The sequence below is a fragment of the Diabrotica virgifera genome, chromosome 2, assembly GCF_917563875.1.
Source record: "Diabrotica virgifera virgifera chromosome 2, PGI_DIABVI_V3a".
Lineage (NCBI taxonomy): Eukaryota > Metazoa > Arthropoda > Insecta > Coleoptera > Chrysomelidae > Diabrotica > Diabrotica virgifera.
Window position 1 is genome coordinate 106542228 of NC_065444.1, and position 19388 is coordinate 106561615.

The following is a 19388-nucleotide window of genomic DNA, read 5'->3' on the forward strand; positions in this document are numbered from 1 at the left end:
TTATATGACCTGTAAGTTTCACCGGTTCATGGTGCTTATTTTTGAATGGGATTTATTTGAAAGGGCTCTAATGAGTCACTAATTACGAGTGTATGCAAATTTTGATCACCCATATCTTAACCAATTTTTGTCTTACAGAAAAACAAAATAAAACCAAAATATTTTTATAAACAAAACCACATTTCTTTACTTTTTGAGATTTTTCGTATCACTAATACCCAAGGGCGGATCCAAGACCAATTTACGGGGGGGGGGGGGGGGATGAACACTTTTTTATGATACATGCATAGCTTAGGTTACCTCACACTTTACGTCGTTCAGCACAACCTTTACTACCGTTCAGGACAAAGCTAAAAACATATTTTCGTAGCAAGCGGGATATGTGTTTGAAACTAAAAACATTTGAACTGCAAATATTTAAATTTATATTATTTTAAATTCTCGAGGTGGGGCTCTCTGGATCCTCCTTTGGTAATACTTTTTAAGTTATTTTATAAAAAAGCCATTACTTTTTTATTTTTTCAAAAAATTTTCCCCCCTAATTTTTTTCAAAAATAAGAACTTCGAACCGATCTAACTTAGGGGAAGATTTTCATGGCTTTTTTTAGCAAAAAAGGGCCAACTTTATTTTGAGCATAACTCGCTTAGTTTTGATGCTAGAATCTTTAAAAAATAAAAATAAAGCTCTTTTTTATGTATTAAAAAAGTTTCAATAAGTTTTCCCCGAAAAGTTGGTTATTTCACGTTGAAATATTCGATTTGAAATTGAACAAATAAGAACAATTTTTCATGAACTTCAACTTTCCTTTTACTGTGTCGATAGACTTCATGAATAGGTAGGTACACCATTTTTTTTATTTTCTTATAAGCTACATTTTTGCTAAAATATTTTTTCGATAATATTTAATTCGATAAAATACTTATTTTTTGAGTTATTTGCGAAAAACCGTCTGAATACGTGGTTTTTTTGTAGAAAAATAAACATTTTCACTCGCAAGTCACTTGAAAAGTATTGACTTTGATAAAGAAACTCTATAGAACAAAAGTTGCTTCTAATTAGTCAATTTAGCCATTTCCGGACTTATTTTACCCTCGAGAAGGGGTGACTTTCACCCACCAAGTAAAAGCAACCAACGGCACAACTCCAACTTTGAAGTGGAGGATAAGTAGAATCTAAATCCAAATTGCCAAGCAAATACGTCGTGACGCTGATAATTACATTCCAAAACGGTCATTTACTAGGCTATTAGTGTATTCATGCACTGTTTATGACACCTTACATTTTTCATCTTTATTGGCATAGAATCAAATAGAAAGAAAATTAATAAACGAAAACATTATTAGGTACATAGTATTATTCTATGAGATGAACAACTTTCTTCGTGCACTACTATCAGCGAATATATCTACAATTTTATTAATACATACAATACATATTCTTTTTCTCATGATCATCTTTCAGTGCGTCACAGTTTTTCGATTTCTCTCTAACGCATTAAATTGTATGTGACAGAAAAAAAGGCACGTCTGTGAATAATTTGGTAATTATTTTAGTTCGGTGATTATTCTAGTTGTCGATAGATGGCGCCATAATCAAAAAAGAATTATTTATTAAATAAAATAATAATATTATCAATATAATCTGTACAATTTATAAGACTATACAAATGAAAGAAAATACCATTTTATAAACGCAATAGACACAATTGATTTGGTTTTATTCCAAATTGAAAATAAAATTTGACAACTGTCAGATTTAACTAAAATGTCACGTTAGAATAAATGTCATAAATGTGTATTATCACGGACTTAACTTTTTTTCTATAATTTGTGACGCACTGAAAAATGTTCATGAAAAGGAGAATACATACGATACATTGTATCTATCTGATGGGCAACTTCATTTTCAATACTGCATTGCTTAAAAAACGTTGCGTATGCATGCGCAAAATAATATAACAACAGATTTTTACATAAATTAGACGACAAGATGGGGCCCCTGACATATTGGGGCCCTCCCGCAAGGTTCATGCTGCGGGGGCCTCTGTTACGCCCCTACTCTCCTTACCTATCCGGCCCCGGCGTAGTACCTCCTCGTTGATTACGCGCTCGGTCCAGGATGTACGTAATATACGTCTGTAAGCCCACGTTTTCTTTTAGGTTCTGCTATTTAAGTGCCTAAAATGATTAGCAAATTTTACCTGTCCCGGCTCTTAGTCTATTAAGGTAGTCACATACAAAATTATGAAAACCATAAAAAATAAGACAAATCTTTAAATAGTTAAATCAAAGTACTATTATTTAAATAAAATAGAATGTCTCAGATACAGAATACATTATTAAAAATAATAATATACACTAATTTAAATCTAGAAACCTTCCTTATTAGAACCATTCTCTGTTAACATCCTGCATATCTGCCTTCTACCATTTACAAGGCAAAGAGACGACGAAATGGAAAACGGAAATCTTCTACACTATTCAATCACATCCCGTTTCCTTCATCCCCTTCCGTTTTCTATTCGTCGCCTCTTTGCCTTGTAAATGGTAGAAGGCAGATATGCAGGATGTTAACAAAGAATGGTTCTAATAAGGAAGATTTCTAGATTTAAATTAGTGTATATTATTATTTTTAATAATATATTCTGTATCTGAGACCTTCCTATTTTCTATTTTCTTTAATAGATGTCGCTGCGGCGTTCTCAGAGGGGATTTCAATATATCTTTAAAATTTCCTTTAAATAGGCAATTTGGTTTTGTGTTGCCGTGCCTCTGAATCGAAATATAACATAAATTGCTTTTTTTTTCTCTTTTACTATTTAAATATTTTCTTACTACTTTTTTATTTACTTATTAAATGTTAATTCCAGGTGCCATCCATGGACGGGCGATTGCGACTGCAAAGCAGGATGGAATTCTCAGGACTGCACCAGACTATGCCCTATCTTGACTTACGGAAAAGGTTGCCATGAACAGTGTAAATGCGAGAACAACGCTCAATGTTCTCCTGTAAATGGTACTTGCATCTGCCCACCAGGTTTTACCGGTAAACACTGCGAGAAGATGTGTCCTGAAGGTAGCTTTGGAGAAGATTGTGCTCAAAAATGTGACTGTAAGTTTATATTCGAAAAAAAAGTTAAAATCAGATTTAAAGACTTAATTCAGGCCAAAATACTTTTTACATAAATTTATTGATTATAATAACCTGCATCCTTGTTATAATATTATTTGAAAAACCATTTCAACTAGTTTAAATAACAAATATCCTTATCCATCATATAACTTTCATTAACATTATCTTCTTCTTCTTCATGTGGCATCTCCTCTAAAAATATCGGTAACCATCATGGCAATTCGCACTTTCAATACCGCTGCTCTAAACAGATCAGCAGAAGTTCGGTTAAACCAAAGTGTGTTTAACCAAGAGATGCGTCTCCTTCCACGACTCCTTCTACCCCATATTATTCCTTGTATTATTAATTGCAACAAGTTATAACGCTCGCCCCTCATGACATGTCCCAGATGTTGAAGTTTTCTAACTTTAATTGTAAACTGCTCGTCAAAAGTTAGGGATATAGAAAATTATGCTCATTTTCATAGTTGATTTTCTCGTGAACATATTAACGGATTCAGCTAATTTTTTTTAATGTTTTAGATTTTTCTTTAGTTTTTACACAGTTGTGAAAGGTTTACTCAATCTTCTTTTTTGTACTTGTTATACCAGATGAAAGAAAATAAATGTTTTTCTTATGTTAAATTTGAAACACCCTGTAGGGAGGACGAACTACAAATCTGAGTATGCATCAGAATCGTATTGTTGTCTTATGTTTTGTGAACATTTTGTGTTTTCATACCTGATATTTTTAGAAACAAAGAACATAGGTGGTTTTACTCTCTAACATGTGTTTTAACTGAAACAAAACTAAATTAAAAATAATAAATAACAATTAACAAATCTTTAAAAACAGAAAGGCACATAAGGTAAACAGTTCTTATCAACACATATAAGAGTTATTTGTCAGCCAGGTAAGTGGTATGCACAGCGCAACATAAGAGAGACGAGATGGTTTAATGGAGGCTGTGCGATGTTTTGGGGTGGAATTTCCTTGAGAAAAAGTACGGATTTGGTGTTTACGTGGAGGCTTTTTAAATAGAGAAAGGTACATTACACAGATTTTTTTCTTTTGACACTCTGTTTCTTTTGCACTATATGTAGGAAATAATATGTAGAAATCGCAGATGTTGTAGAACGTATCACCAGGCTCAAATGGAACTGGGCAGGACACGTCGCCAGGCTGAAAGATTCCAGATGGGCACGAAGGCTGATGGAGTGGAGACCAAGAGAAGATAAACGAAGTAGAGGAAGGCCGCCTACACGATGGACAGATGATATCAGGCGGATTAGTAAAAACTGGCAAAAATCAGCACAAAACCGTGAAGTGTGGAAACAATTGGGGGAGACCTATGTCCAGCAGTGGACGTAAATTGGTTGGATGATGATGATGAAGTAGGAAATAATAATTTTATCTTCATGGTATGATAAGACATGGCCTCCTCACGTATCGCATGTCGTCAGCTAAAACACATATTAAAGAGTTAAACCGTATAGTTTCTTTGTTATTAAAGATATCAGAGAAATTTAAAAAATAAAATATTTGCAAAATATGAGACTACAACATAATATCGATGTATACCCGTCTTTGTGCCTTTTCCTCTCTACGAGGTGTCTCAAACTTTTGTCTCGGTTAAAACACGTGTTAAACTACAAAACCGTCTATTTTCTTTGTTTCTAAAGATATCAGGGACATTCATAAAACAAAATGTTCAAACAACATAAGACTTCAATACGACTTTGATGCATACTCACACTTGTACCTTGTTCTCCCTACAGGGTGTTTCAAATTTAACATACGAAAAACATTTCTTTTCTTCCACCCGGTATAAGTACAAAAAAAGTTTAAGTAAACCTTTACACAACTGTGTAAATACTAAAGAAAAATCTAAAATAATATAAAAAATAGCGGAAATGAGCATAAATTTGTATATCCCTAACTGTCTTATCTTCGGTCTCAGAGGAGGTTGATCTTCAGTATTAAAAACACCAATAGCACTTAGATATTTTATTGATAGCGGTAGACACCAGGGTAGTTACCTCGAGAGAACGTTGAGTACTGGTATGTGGCTTGTACGCGACTTAGTTGAAGACTCTTTTGCTACATATTGAATGTATGAAGGAATGAAGTTAAAGGCACATCTGGCCTGGTTGAGCTGATTCTTGAGAATGAAGTTAAAATGTATTCTCTCTTGTTGGCAACATGAATTGGGTCATAGCCCACACGACAAAAGAACAAAGGTTTTTAATTAGTCAGCTAAAATTATGTCCATTGCCAAAATATTGTTTATAAATTGCAACAATTAAACAAATGAAATATCCCGCACATGTTTAAATATGATAACAAATTGGTCCGTGCGATGTACGGGGTGATAAAAATATACTGTTCAGTATCGGATATTAATTCTGAATATTTGGTATTGGACACTACTTTTGACGAGCAGTTTATTTAAAACCTCTCTTTCTTTTCCCATTCTTCTCAACACCTCAATATTCGTGACTATCCACCCAACTTATTCTTAATATCCTTCTGTATGCCCTTAACTCGAAGGAGTCTAATCTGTCCGAAACATCTTTTTTTAATGTCCAAGTCTCCAACCCATGTGACATACGGAACTGAATGTTGGGCGGTTAAAAAGAAAGAGGGACAGCGATGCATGTGGCGGAAATGAGAATGCTTAGTGTAGCATTGGATGAGTGAAGTAACAAAAAAGAATAAAATTAGGAATGAGTATATGTATTAGGGGAAGTCTAGGTCTAGGAGTGGCACCAATTGATGCCAAAATGAGGAAGCATAGGTTAAGATGGTTTGGTCATGTTCAATGTCGAGATGTTAATCACACAATACGAAGAATTGCTGAACTGCGAGTTCCTGGAAGAAGCAGGAGAGAAAGACTGAAGGAGACCTCGGAGGAGACGCTTAGGCAGGACATGTCGGTAAAGGGGATTAATGTTGATCTGACCAAAAATAGAAACTTATGGAGAAATACAATTAGGGAAGCCGACCCCGCGTAGGTATAATGGCAAAGAGAATGATGATGATTGTTATATTGGTATATGTAGCAATGATTTAATATAATCACTTTAAATTACAGGTAAAAACGGTGCAAATTGCTCTTCCGAAACAGGTCAGTGCCAGTGCCCAGACGGTTGGGAGGGTCAGCAATGTGATAGACCATGCAGCGACAATTCTTTCGGTGTTCATTGTAGCAAAAAATGCTTATGCAAAAATGGTGCTTCTTGTAATCCTGTTAACGGTAAGTTTCTTGCTAATAATATAATTGTGTGCATGCGTAGTGAATATTTGTTAATATCCGTTTCAAAACAGATAAATATTGTTGTTTCAGAAACTTTTTCGTTTCTATGCCCATTGTAAATGTATTATGTACTTATTTTGGTCCCTGCAGGGGTCCTTATCCACCACCACGTTTACTCTAAATGATAATAAGCGTCATCGGAGACGTCGTGCAGTGCTTATAGAAGAAATTGTTGCTGCTGTAGAGCGTACACAGCAGTTGGATATGTATCCATCCACTTTAGAACATTTTGCTTAAAGGTTGTTGGTTTGCATGCTTACAAAATCCAACTCATGCAAGAATTAAAGATACACGGTCACCTAGCAATACGAGATTGCCGTTAATCCCGATTTTCATAAGTGAATTTTGTTAGGGATGAACATCAATTTTGGTTGAATGGCTACGTCAATAAAAAAACTGCCATATTTGGAGTGAAGATATCCTCAAGTGTATGTTGAGACACTATTACATCCAGAGAAACTGACTGTTTGGTGTGCTTTAGGGGCTGGTGGAATCATTAGTCCGTACTTCTTCAAAAAGGTCCTGGCCAGAACGTTGCAGTCACTGGTGACCGTTATAAAACCATAATTACTGACTTTTTCATTCGTCAATTGAATAACCATGTTGTGCAGGAGTAGTGGTTTCAACAAGACGGCGCAACATGTCACACAGCTCGCGTCGCAATTGATTTAGGAAACGGTTGGTAACCGCGTAATTTCACTCCAAGGTCGTGCGATTTAACCCTTTTCTTGGCAAACCAATATAGAAATGTGGAAAGTATGTTTTCTTTCTATTAATGCCCTTCTAGAAGTATTTAAAAAGTTATGAAATAGAAATTTTTTTACCTTTAATTTATTGCTACGTACCTTTGAGTTTATTACAAATATGTTACATTCCTAAATATGCGACGATTTTTTATAATTCAATAAACAAAAAACAACTAAAATGTACACTTTCTATTTATAGGATAATTGCTTTGCACAATATAAAACAATCACCAAAATAAAAAAAAACTCACTATTTCTTACAAAAAATTAAAAGTTACTAAAAGCAGTCAAGGACCTTTTCAAAAATTTGTCAAATATATCCAACAGATCACAGATGGCTTCAATTAGAAGTTATCAGAAATCGGTAATAATAAAAATATAAGCCAACTATTGTAGTATGATAAAATTGATCCACATAATGGCATAACCCAGACATCCAAAGTGAAAGTTATCCTCCAACACCAAATTGTTCTATATGGTCCACATAATGTTCAGAAAAAGTCACACCATTTTGAGCGTCGGGTTTGGGGGGGGGGAGAGGGGGGAGAAATCGGTAAATTCGTAGTTTTTACGTTTTTCGTCAATATTGCAAAAACTATGCGGTTTAGCATGAACCACCTTCTATACAAAAATGTTCTACATTAAATTTGAAATAAAAAAAGGTCCTATGAATAATCCTTCTAAAATGAACGGTTCCAAAGTTACGGAGGTAGTATAGTGTAATTGGTCCAAAAAAACGCATAACCCAGACATCCAAAGTAAAAGTTTTCCTCCAACACCGAATTGTTCTATATGGTCCACATATTGTTCAGTAAAAAGTTACATAATTTTGGGCGTCCGTTTGGGGGGGGGGGGAGATGGGGGAAAAGTCGGTAAATTAGTAGTTTTTTTACGTTTATCGTCAATAGTTCTAAAACTATGCTTTAGCGTAAATAATGTTCTATACAAAAATGTTCTACATAAACTTTAAAACAAAAAATGTCTTATACATAATTGTTATAAAATCAACGGTTCCAGAGTTACGGAGGGTGAAAAGTGAAGGTTTTCGATGCTTTTTATATTATTTGGACAATTGATAATGATTTTGGGTGGTGAGGTTGACGTTTTGTCAAGCGCGTATCACTAACATACCATCGGCCACTGAAATAGCAAATTTTATTTACAAAAAAGTTTCTTTCATCAGTAATAATATTATAAATTACCCAAAAAATATAAAAAGTATCGAAAATCTCCACTTTTCACCCTCCGTAACTCGGGAACCGTTGATTTTATAACAATGATGTAAAAGACCTTTTTTGTTTTAAATTTTATGTAGAAAATTCGAATATAGAACATAATTTACGCTAAAGCATAGTTTTAGAAATATTGACGAAAAACGTAAAACAACTACTAATTTACCGACTTCTCCCCCAACTCCCCCCAAACCGGACGCTCAAATTGGTCTAACTTTTTACTGAACAATATGTGGACCATATAGAACAATTTTGTGTTGGAGGAAAACTTCTACTTTAGATGTCTGGGTTAGGCCTTTTTTTGGACCAATTAAATATGCTATCTCTGTAACTTTGGAACCGTTTATTTTAGAAGGATTATGGATAGGGCCTTCTTTATTTCAAATATAATATAGAATATTTTTGTATAGAAGGTTGTTCATGCTAAACTGCATAGTTTTAGAAATATTGACGAAAAACGTAAAAAACTACGAATTTACCGATTTCTCACCCCTCTCCCCCCAAACCCGACGCTTAAAATGGTGTGACTTTTTTCTGAACATTATGTGGACCATATAGAACAATTTGGTGTTGAAGGATAACTTTCACTTTGGATGTCTGGGTTTGAGTCTAGTTATACTATACTATTGCCATTTAGAGATAGTTTTATATTAGTAGTACAAAATATGACTAACAAAATATACCTCAAGTTACCTAGAACTCACCTAGAACCTAAAATGAAAATGTTACAAATTTGTTACATTGCCAAGAAGAGTGTTAACACCGCTAGACTATTTTCTGTGGGGATATGTGAAGACGCAAGCAAGTCACCTGTAACAATTGACCACTTGGAGGACAATATTCGCCGCGGTATCGTCGATACACGGTCACAAATGTTTGAAAAAATCATCGAAAATTGGACCTCCAGAGGACTACCTCAGAGCTAGCCGTGACTGTCATATGCCATAACTCATATTTAAATTATAATGCCAAAAGATCATATTTCGAATAAAATCAATTTTATGTCAATTTAAAAAAAATCATCTTTGTTTTATTCCATTTCCAAGTTCTATACCTCTAAAAAAACACACTTTATAAATAATTTCAATTATCATGAAGGCTGCTTCTAGTTCAACTGTGGACACTAAGGGCGCTCGCAAACACAGCCACTTGTGATTGCCACCGTCTTCAAGTGTATGCGCTGAGTCCATTTAAATACATACAAATTTCAGTCAGCAGCGTGTAGCAGCCACCGGCAGCGACCACAAGTGGCTGTGTTTGCGAGAGCCCTAATTTATTATAAATTTTGAAGGTTTTTGAAACGGATAAGAGAGACTGAATGTAATATAGCATGCAATAAGAATAATAAAATTTTAGTTTTCTTTGTTTACGTTTTTTTTTTATTTTGCATGGTGTTAAATAGGTACTTGTACTTGTGGTGCTGGATTTACTGGAGAATTTTGCGAAAGCAAATGCGACCAAGGCTACTTTGGAATCAATTGCGAGCAAGTGTGTGATTGTCTAGATGGACACAATCTTGGATGCGATCCTGTCACTGGAAAGTGCATTTGCAAACCGCAGTGGAAAGGTAGGATTGCTTATTTGTTAATCCGGATCTGGATTTTTCTTGTGCTCACTAAGTTTGTCATTCCAATGTAGTAAATAAGTAGGTATTGATTATTTTTAAAAGTAGAGTATTCATTAACTTTAATAATTTATTATTAAAAGTTTATAATACCTGCTTTTTAATCTCAGAGTTCATAAAAATTTCAATATAATTTCAAAATTAAAGCCATTAAATTGAAGCGAACCATTAAACTTAGTTTTTGTGCTCTTTTCAAATATGTAAACGGATTTTAAAAATATCAATATACAGGGTGTTGTTTCAAGGTTAAAATGACTCTCGTTTTTGTTAATCTGGACCTGGATTTTTAAGTTATGAATACAGAAAGAAATGAGCAAAATCGATAAAACACACTGTAACTCGGATATAAAAATCGGTTGGGCAACAAATATAGTAGAACCGCCTCAGTGAACTCTATTCACCACTCAAGTACACTTCTCTAAGAAAAATAACGCACTACTTTAAAAATTGGTCATTTTTAATGTCTCGAATTTCCTAAATCTGTTGCCGATTTAAATGATTTTTTAACATGTTATAGCCTTGTTCTTTAACAATATCGATTTAATAATATTGTTGTTAGACAGGTAAATTGTCATTGTATACCAGGTGTACCGATCAAACTGTGATTTTTTCTCAAAGTTCGCGTCACCCTGTGAAAAATTCTAGCATTTATAAAATACTGAAATTAAAATCCAACTATAGCCTCATGTTTTCTAAACATGCTCTTTTTGATTATTCGTTTATGTTGGATAATACAAAAATTGGGTACTTTAACAACTAGCCTTGTTTTTCATCAATACAAGGTGTTTTTAAATAAGTATGGCAAACTTTTAGGGGTAATTCTGCATGAAAAAATAATGACAGATTACTTTATAAACCTAAAGTCCATAACAGCTTCTTTTCTGAGATACGGGGTGTTGAAATTTTTCTTACAAACTGACGATTTATTTATTGCTCTAAAACCGGTTGATAAAACTTGGTGTGCTTTAAGAAGTAGCTGTTGTGCATTTTTTGACATACAATTAAGAATTTTATGTTCACCAATGGTGCACATAACAGTCATATTACCCGTATGGGCGCCAATGGTAAATATTACATTCTTAATATTTCAAAATCAAGTATATCAAAAAATGCGCAATAACTACCTCTTAAAACCCACCAAATTTCATTTGCATATCTTAACCGGTTTTAGAGCAACAAATAAATCGTCAGTTTGCAAGAAAAAATTCAACATCCCGTATCTCGGAAAAGAAACATTTGCGGACATGTGTTTATAAAGTAAACTGTCATAATATTTTCATGCATAAGTTTGTCGCACGTATTTAGAAACACCCTGTATTGATAAAGAACATGGCTAGTTGTTAAAGTACCTAACTTTTTTATTATCTAACATAAGCAAATGAATCAAAAAAGACAATGTTAAGAAAGATTAAGGCTACAATCGAGTCTTAATTTAAATATTTTAAAACTGACCAAATTTCATTTGCATATCTCAACCGGCTTTACAGCAATAAATAAATCGACAGTTTGTTTAAAAAATTTCAACACCCCCTCTCTCGGAAACGAAGCATTTGCGGACATACGTTTATAAAGCAAACTGTCATTATTTTTTCATGTAGAATTACCCCTTAAAGTTTGCCATACTTATGTAAAACATCCTGTATTGACGAAAAACAAGGCTAGTTGTTAAAGTACCTAACTTTTTTATTATCCAACATAAGCGAATGAATCAAAAATCAGAATGTTAAGAAAACATGTTTTAATTTCAGTATTTATAAATGCTAGAATATTCCACATGGAGTGGTGACTTTGAGAAAAAACACAATTTGATTGGTACACCCGGTACAATGACAATTTACTTATAGAGCAACAATAATATTACAGCGATATTGTTAAAGAATAAGGCTATAATATATTAAAAAAATCACTTAAATCGGACAACAGGATTAGGAAATTTAAGACATAGAAGATGGCCCATTTTTAAGGTGGTGCGTTAATTTCTTGGAGAAGTGAATTTCCGTTTCCCAATGAAATGCCCTGTATATAAATTAACTTACCCAGCAAGAGTTATGAACGTGTTGCTTGCAAATATTGCAATATTATTTGGCTGCGCTAATAATTATTCTTTTTAGTTGCACCCACGACAACTTAGTCTAGAACCAGCAGTATTAATCATAGACAGGAAGTAATAATTGCATGCACCATTTTAGTACTTTTCTTTTTTTAACATGTTTTATTTATTAATTTATTAGACTTGTAGTACTATTTTTATCTATATTATTAATTATAGGTGACTAGTTCTGAATTATGATCATTGACTTAGTCACATAATTGTTGAATAATATTATTATGTAAGGTATTTCTACGTGCAGTAGCGTATCCTATAAAAGCAAATTTTGAAAAAATATTTCATAAAAATCCTAATAGACATTGTCTAATTACTATAATGATGTTATATTTAAGTATGCATTCAAAATCGCAGTGTGCTACAAATAAGGTTTAATACTATTTCTATATCTATAAATATTTAACAATGGACTGTACGAGAATTGTACTGTGCAATTGCGGACATGCCTTGGTAAAGCGGAGAGTCGTGGAGATATAATCGGAATATAAAAGAGTATTATACTGTAGCGTAAAATAAACCAGGATGTGTAAAAAGGAGGCTCAGAAGTTGGGTATTACTCATCAAGACTAGAAATGACTTTCTAAAATTTGCCCACCTGCGCAGACAGCAGACAGAGAAAGTATGCGGAGAGAAGACTCGAATACCTGATTTTTAAACATAGTTTACAGGTCGAGTTTATTTCTCTTACTAATATAATTGTCCAGGAATTTTGCTGCGAATCAAGTGGGCGTGCCCCCCCATGTTACAAGTTTCTGTTTGGACTAAACACTGTCTGTTTTTTCGGTTTCAATAGTTTCAATAATGCCTTTAATTTCTCAAATTGGCCAACCAAATCATTTCGCTATTCGAAGAATAACTATTCACCGATTTATTTGTTGTTTATTAAGCGAACTGACGACTGGTAACTTTGGTTTGACCCAGATGTGGTCGCCATTTCAAGTAAAGCTCAGTATGTTCCCTTTTTATTTAGATAAAATACATAATCACCTTTTGTATGCAAATCAAAGGGTTTTTAAATCGTTTTGTAAGTGTCTTTTTGCAGATGTTCAAGTCTCATTGATGATGGTCTTATAAAACCGAAAATGTTTTAAAATTTTGTAATTCTTTTGGATATTTTCAGTATACCAGTTACACAAGAAGTTTAACAATTTCTTCAAAGTTTTTTTAAACTACAGTACCTATACATCCAAACAATGGGAAGTTTCCCTTTATAAGTTAATAGCAAATTACTTTGAAAGCCCCGTCCACGTTGCGATTTGTTATGACTTAAGGGTCTCTTTTCTAAGAAAAATTTCAAATAATGAATAATAGTTTCCCATTTGATGGATTTGGACACAACATTAAAATTAACAACCAAAGTGATAATAGACAAACTGAATGAAATTATAACATTAGCAGAACAACAAGGGTTTAGGTCAGGAAGATCATGCGCCGACGCTATATTTATAACGAGGCAAGTTCAAGAGAAATCGTTAGGATACAATAAACCGGCATATTTATGTTTCATGGACCTTAAGAAAGCATTTGACAGGTTCAAATTAAATGACGTTATCCATTTGTTATACTCAAGAGAGGTACCTCTAAGAATAATTAAAACGATCGAACACATCTACCAGAACAAGACAATAAAAGTAAAAGTAGAAGATGAACTAACGGACCAAATTGAAGCTGGCAGTGAGATACGATAGGGGGATTCTCTGAGTCCTTTATTATTCAACCTGATCATGGATGAAATAATAAAAAAGTAAGAATTAAAAAAGGATACAAGGGAGAAAAAATGGGAGAAAAACAACTTAAAATAATCTGCTGTGCAGACGATCCAATACTAATCTCTCAAAGTGAAGATGATTTACAACGTATGCTGCACCAATTTTATAACCATCAGAAAATTTAACATGTTCATTTCCCCAAAAAAGACAAAATGCATGGTTATAACAGCAAATCCAATACGATGTAAATTGGAGCTGCAGGGCCAGATAATAGATCAAGTGATGGAGTTTAAATATGTAGGTATCACACTATCTAGCCACGGAAATCTCGAAACAGAAGTGGAAGATCAAATGGAATTGCTTTGTTATTTATTTCTGGTGAATAAAGCAAACAGAACCGCAGGCTGCCTGAATGACACAATATGGAGAAATAAAAATATCGGAAAAGAAATGAAAGGCAAAATTTACAAAACAGTCATCAGACCCATAATGACATACGTGGCAGAAAAATGACCTGACACAGAGAGGACAAAAAGATTGCTCGAAACAGCGGAGATGAAAACCCTTTGAAAAATCGATGGTAAGGTCGTATGGGACAGAGCTAAAAGTACAGATATACGATGAAGATGCAAGGTGGTGACCATTACTAACTGTGTAAGAAGCAGAAGAGTAGAATAGAATGACCACATAAGCCGAATGACAACAAATAGAATAGTAAGACTATCACTGGGAAGCCCACGAAAACGATGGAACGACAATTTACTAGAGGCACATTGAAAAAACAGACAGAGTCATGTCTATACAAAAAGAAGAAGAAGTATCCTGAGAATTACGTAGAAAATGAGGATAATAGCCAGTTTATTACACTTTTTTATTCTTCGTTCATATTATTCGTAAAGGATTGGTGCGCCTAAATCGTGACAATGCTTTATTATTCTCTCCCAATACCAAATAAAGTTTAGAGATGTGGTTTTGTAATTTCTTGAAATTTATGTAATTCCTATATCTGAAAATCAGTTAAACCACCTCTGGTATTAAATTGAATAATCTACTTACGAACGATGACTTCTTTGTGATTCACTTTTCTATATTTTTGCCTTGAACTGGACATATTGTCACCTTGATCGATGATTAATTGCTTACGTCTTAGAAAAATTATTGAAAATGGAAATTGTCAATTGTTATTTTTTTGCTTACTTAAAGTTCAAAGTCTTGAAAAACAATTGAATGATTTTGTTATTAACATATTAATTTTTTAACAGTAATATTATATGTTAAAACAATGTATCTAAATAAACATTGTGCTAAGTTAGATAAGCAAAACAGAAGGGTAAAACTAGAAGGGACAAGATCAGGAAAAGCGTGATTAGGGAAAGAGACTACAGAGACTGTAGTCCCAAAAATGGTTCAAGAACAAAGACTGCAATGATTTGGTCATGTCTGATGCAGAAATGAGAACTATGTCTATAGCTCTATAGCTGCAATATATTTAAATTTGTCAACCCTTTAATCTGATTGTTTCATTTCAACCGTGCTTGCATATGGGATTATAATATGCTGATTATCATTAATTTAATTAATTTCGTTTTTTTGATGTTACTATTGAGACTATTCACATCTCCCACTGTATTAATATTATTTATTATCTCTTGTAATTCTTCTTCTATGTTGTCTGCTGTGATAGCTGTCTCAGTTTATCGCAAATTATTAATGGAAACTCCATTTATTTTGCAATTATCTACATATATATTAAACAGCAGGGGAGTGGATACAGCCTTGTCTCACCCTTTACTTTTTTCTACTTGTATATATAGACCGTTGTTCATTCTTAATTATGACTGATTCCAGTACAGCTGTGAATAATGTTAAAAGCTTTTTGATAATCAGTAAAGTCAGTGAAGACATCCCTTCTCTGGCCATAGGATTTCTGCACCAATAACTGCACGGAAAAAGTGCCGCTCGTGTTCCCAAACCGTTTTTGGAACCAAACTGAGTGTATCCTTTCCTCTCTTCACATTTGTTATAAATTATAAACCATATTTCAGCATAACCTGACATTCCATTTGATGGTTCACATCTAATATTGGTGGTCCAGTTTCCAGTTATCTAACTAAAGAAGTATCGCTGCTAAACTTGAGCTACAAAATATACAAAAATATAGTAGAAGGGAGACTACGCACAGAAACATAAAGCAGGGGAGTATTAGTGGGATTTAAAAGGCCAGATTAAATGTTTGTAGTGAGACAAATACGAGATAAATTCCATGAGCAACTCCACAATTAAAGATAAATAGACAATTTTTCAAACTTTTCGGTATTTTAATGAAGTGTTTAAACTTCAATAAAATTTCAGTGTAAAATTAGTATTCGAATATTATTATAATTTGTTTTGGTAAACATCAAGTTTGCTGATTCTGAAGACAATCTTCAAAGGCTACTGCATACAGCATGCATTTAATACTAAAGCTAAAGAACTAAATATGATCATCAACACCGAGAAGACTAAGTGCCTAGTAATTTGGTGGAACTGGTGAATCACTTCAAATATCTTGGTGTGGAAATAACAAGCTATGGAAATCTCTCAAAAGAGGTTAGAGAACAAACAATGAAAGCAGCTAGAATCTCGGGATGCCTGAAGAAAGTCGCATGGAAGAAGAAATATCTTAATACTGAACGCAAAGTCAAAATATATAAAACAACAATAAAACCTATTATAACACATACGGCAAAAACAAGACCAGACACAAATAGAACGTTACAAATGATGAGAACAGTTGAAATGAGAACACTAAGAAGTATACAAGGCAAAATTCTACGTGACAGAATAAGAAGTGAAGACATCAGACAAAACTGTGGAGTACAGGACATAGGAAGGTGGGTCAGACAGAGACGAAAATATTGGAACAAACATATAAAGAGAATGGACGACAGCAGACTCGTTAAAAGCGCAAAAACGAATAACCCAGTAGGTAAAAGACCACCAAAACGATGGCGAGAATGCTGGACCTCATCGTTAGGGGAAGACTTGAAAGCTAGAAATAAGAAGAAGAAATATTAAAATAAAATAAAAATGTATACCATTTTTATTCAGTTGCAATGCGAAGGCAAAACAATCTTATTTTTCACTTAGAACAGGGAGCGCAGTCCAGCACTCTGAATCGAAGATTTTCGACTCTTATTGGAGTCATCATCGGAGAGGCGTAGGCCTGCTGCTCCATACTCGAAGTGACACATTGCAACTGTATGGATTAGGTGACTAGCGTCATCTGGCAATTGAAAGGTAAAGTTTTCAATCCTAATAGCAACATTAATAATATTGAAAAATATTAAAAATATTACTAAAAGATTTTTAAATTGAAAACTTATTGGTCCATTTCCCTGGTAACACCTCCAAGGCTTCTAAAATTTGCAAGCCAGATGGATGCTGCAGTGAAGACAAAGGGAGGGAATTCTAAAAAGTTGCAATTCACAACCCCAAGTTGAAGAAATGTTAAGTTCAATCAATTAAGTTCACAAACAAAGAGAAATCTAAAGGACAGAAGTACTATGTATAGATTTCTTAGGTCGGAAAGCAAATTTTTGGTTACTTCCCTTAATCTGAGCCTTCTACAATTTGCAAGGCATACAGACCGATGAATAGTAGACATGAGAGAATCTTCACTATGCATTCTACGCCTGTCTACTTATCCAGGTAAAATTCCAAACAAAATTTTGAGTTTCCAAACAGACAGTTCTGAGGACTCCAAAAGGAAGAAACATATGTCAACTGATGGTGTCTCTATTCATTTATTATTTGTTTCTTTCTCCCACACACTTCCTTTACAGAAGATAGACGACCATTCTTAATAATAGCTTTTTTTATTCATTTTCTAGGTGTCATGTGTGAATCTATGTGCCCAGAAGGCAAGTTCGGGGAGACATGCGAACAAACCTGTGATTGCAAAAATAACAGTTCCTGTCATCCAGAGACCGGAAAATGCTACTGTGCTAGAGGTTGGCAAGGAGAAGAGTGTACTACTCCTTGTGAAAGTGGTTATTATGGAATAGAATGTAGACAAAAGTGCCCAGCAGTTTCTCAAGGTAAGTTTTTAGTTCCCTTTGTACACGTACCATCAGATTAATACGCTGCTACGTATTCTCTACATTGTTGTAAAGCATGAAGCGCTAGACCTTTACAGAGAGACTAATTAAAAAATGGAGGCCTATGAGATGTGGATCTACCGACGAATATTGGATTGATCGTATAAGAAATGAAATAGATTTACAACGAATACAAAAGAGCACAGAAATAACAAAAACAATAAACATTCGAAAGTTACAATATGGTCATGTACTGAGACATCCAAAGAAATATAACCTTCTACACCTTACAGGGCAAGATCGCCGGAAGTAGAGTCCCAGAGTTCCAGGCCGAAGAAGAACATCCTGGCTAAGGAATCTCATAGAGTGGCATCAAGAGACATCCGATCGCAATATGATCGCCAACGTTCGATAATCGACACGATACTGAAAGAAGAAGTATGTACATGTAAGAGGAAGGTTTATATGGCCCCATAATAGTAATTAATATACGATTACAGGGTGATTATTTAAATTCATGATATGAAGGATCATATAATGTTTATAATACAGTGAAATCTATGTATTTGACAGATTACGACAAATCTACGTATAGTTTTCGATTAGAGATAGGAGATAGGCGACTCAAGGAAAAGCTAAAATCGGCAACATTTCTTATGAGAATTAGTTGCATGGCCACTGTAGAATCGACGAATGATTGAATAAATCCGCGCGACTCGAGTGTGGGAAGCGGGAAGGGGGTGTTGCCATGTATTTGGTGTACTCCAATTTAAAAGTAAATTCACGGTGTTAAATTAGATCAGTAGCTAATTTATCTTGTTGTCATTTCTGGGAATCCCAATTTGAATAATTTATTGAAGCTGATGTAACTGAGCAGTAATTTTTGTTATGATTAGGATTCTTATGATTATGATGCTATTATTTCTTTTTTTTTCTTCTTAAAATTATACATCGTAGAATATACAAGCTGTGCGAGGAGAGAATACAAGACACACATTTTGGATTCATGAAAGGCGTAGGTACAAGAGATGCACTATTTAGTTTACAGGTATTATTTCAAAGATGCAGAGATATGACTTGCGATATTTACACCTGCTTTGTGGACTACCAAAAAGCATTTGACGCAGTTCAACACCGAAAAATGATGGATGTTCTAACAAAAGTCAGCCACAATAAGAACAAATCTTGGAGATAAAGCGATCCAGATACTACGGGGCGTTAAACAAGGATATATACTTTCACCTGTATTATTTAACCTATATACAGACGAAATATTTAGTGAAGCCTTGGAAAATTGCGAACATGGAATACTCCTAAATGGAGAACGCCTAAACAACATCCGCTTACAGTTTACAGTTTGAACAATTTTCAGCAACTAATAAACAAAGTAAATGACGTAAGTGAAAGATTTGGACTACAAGTAAATATATCAAAAACCAAATTTATGGTCATCAGCAAAAAT

General features: G+C 34.0%; 1 protein-coding gene across 3 annotated transcripts in view; it reads left to right on the forward strand.

Annotated features, from left to right (window-relative positions):
• Nucleotides 1–19388, forward strand: part of LOC126880173 (protein draper) — a 396789-nt gene that overhangs the window by 310421 nt on the left and 66980 nt on the right. For 2 of the 3 annotated variants that reach the window (XM_050643935.1, XM_050643937.1), the window contains exons 7-10: nucleotides 2871–3112; nucleotides 6208–6369; nucleotides 9810–9974; nucleotides 17720–17926. In XM_050643935.1, the coding sequence (XP_050499892.1) occupies nucleotides 2871–3112; nucleotides 6208–6369; nucleotides 9810–9974; nucleotides 17720–17926 (776 nt within the window). The remainder of the gene's footprint in view (nucleotides 1–2870; nucleotides 3113–6207; nucleotides 6370–9809; nucleotides 9975–17719; nucleotides 17927–19388) is intronic. The other variant, XM_050643936.1, reaches the window with a different exon arrangement.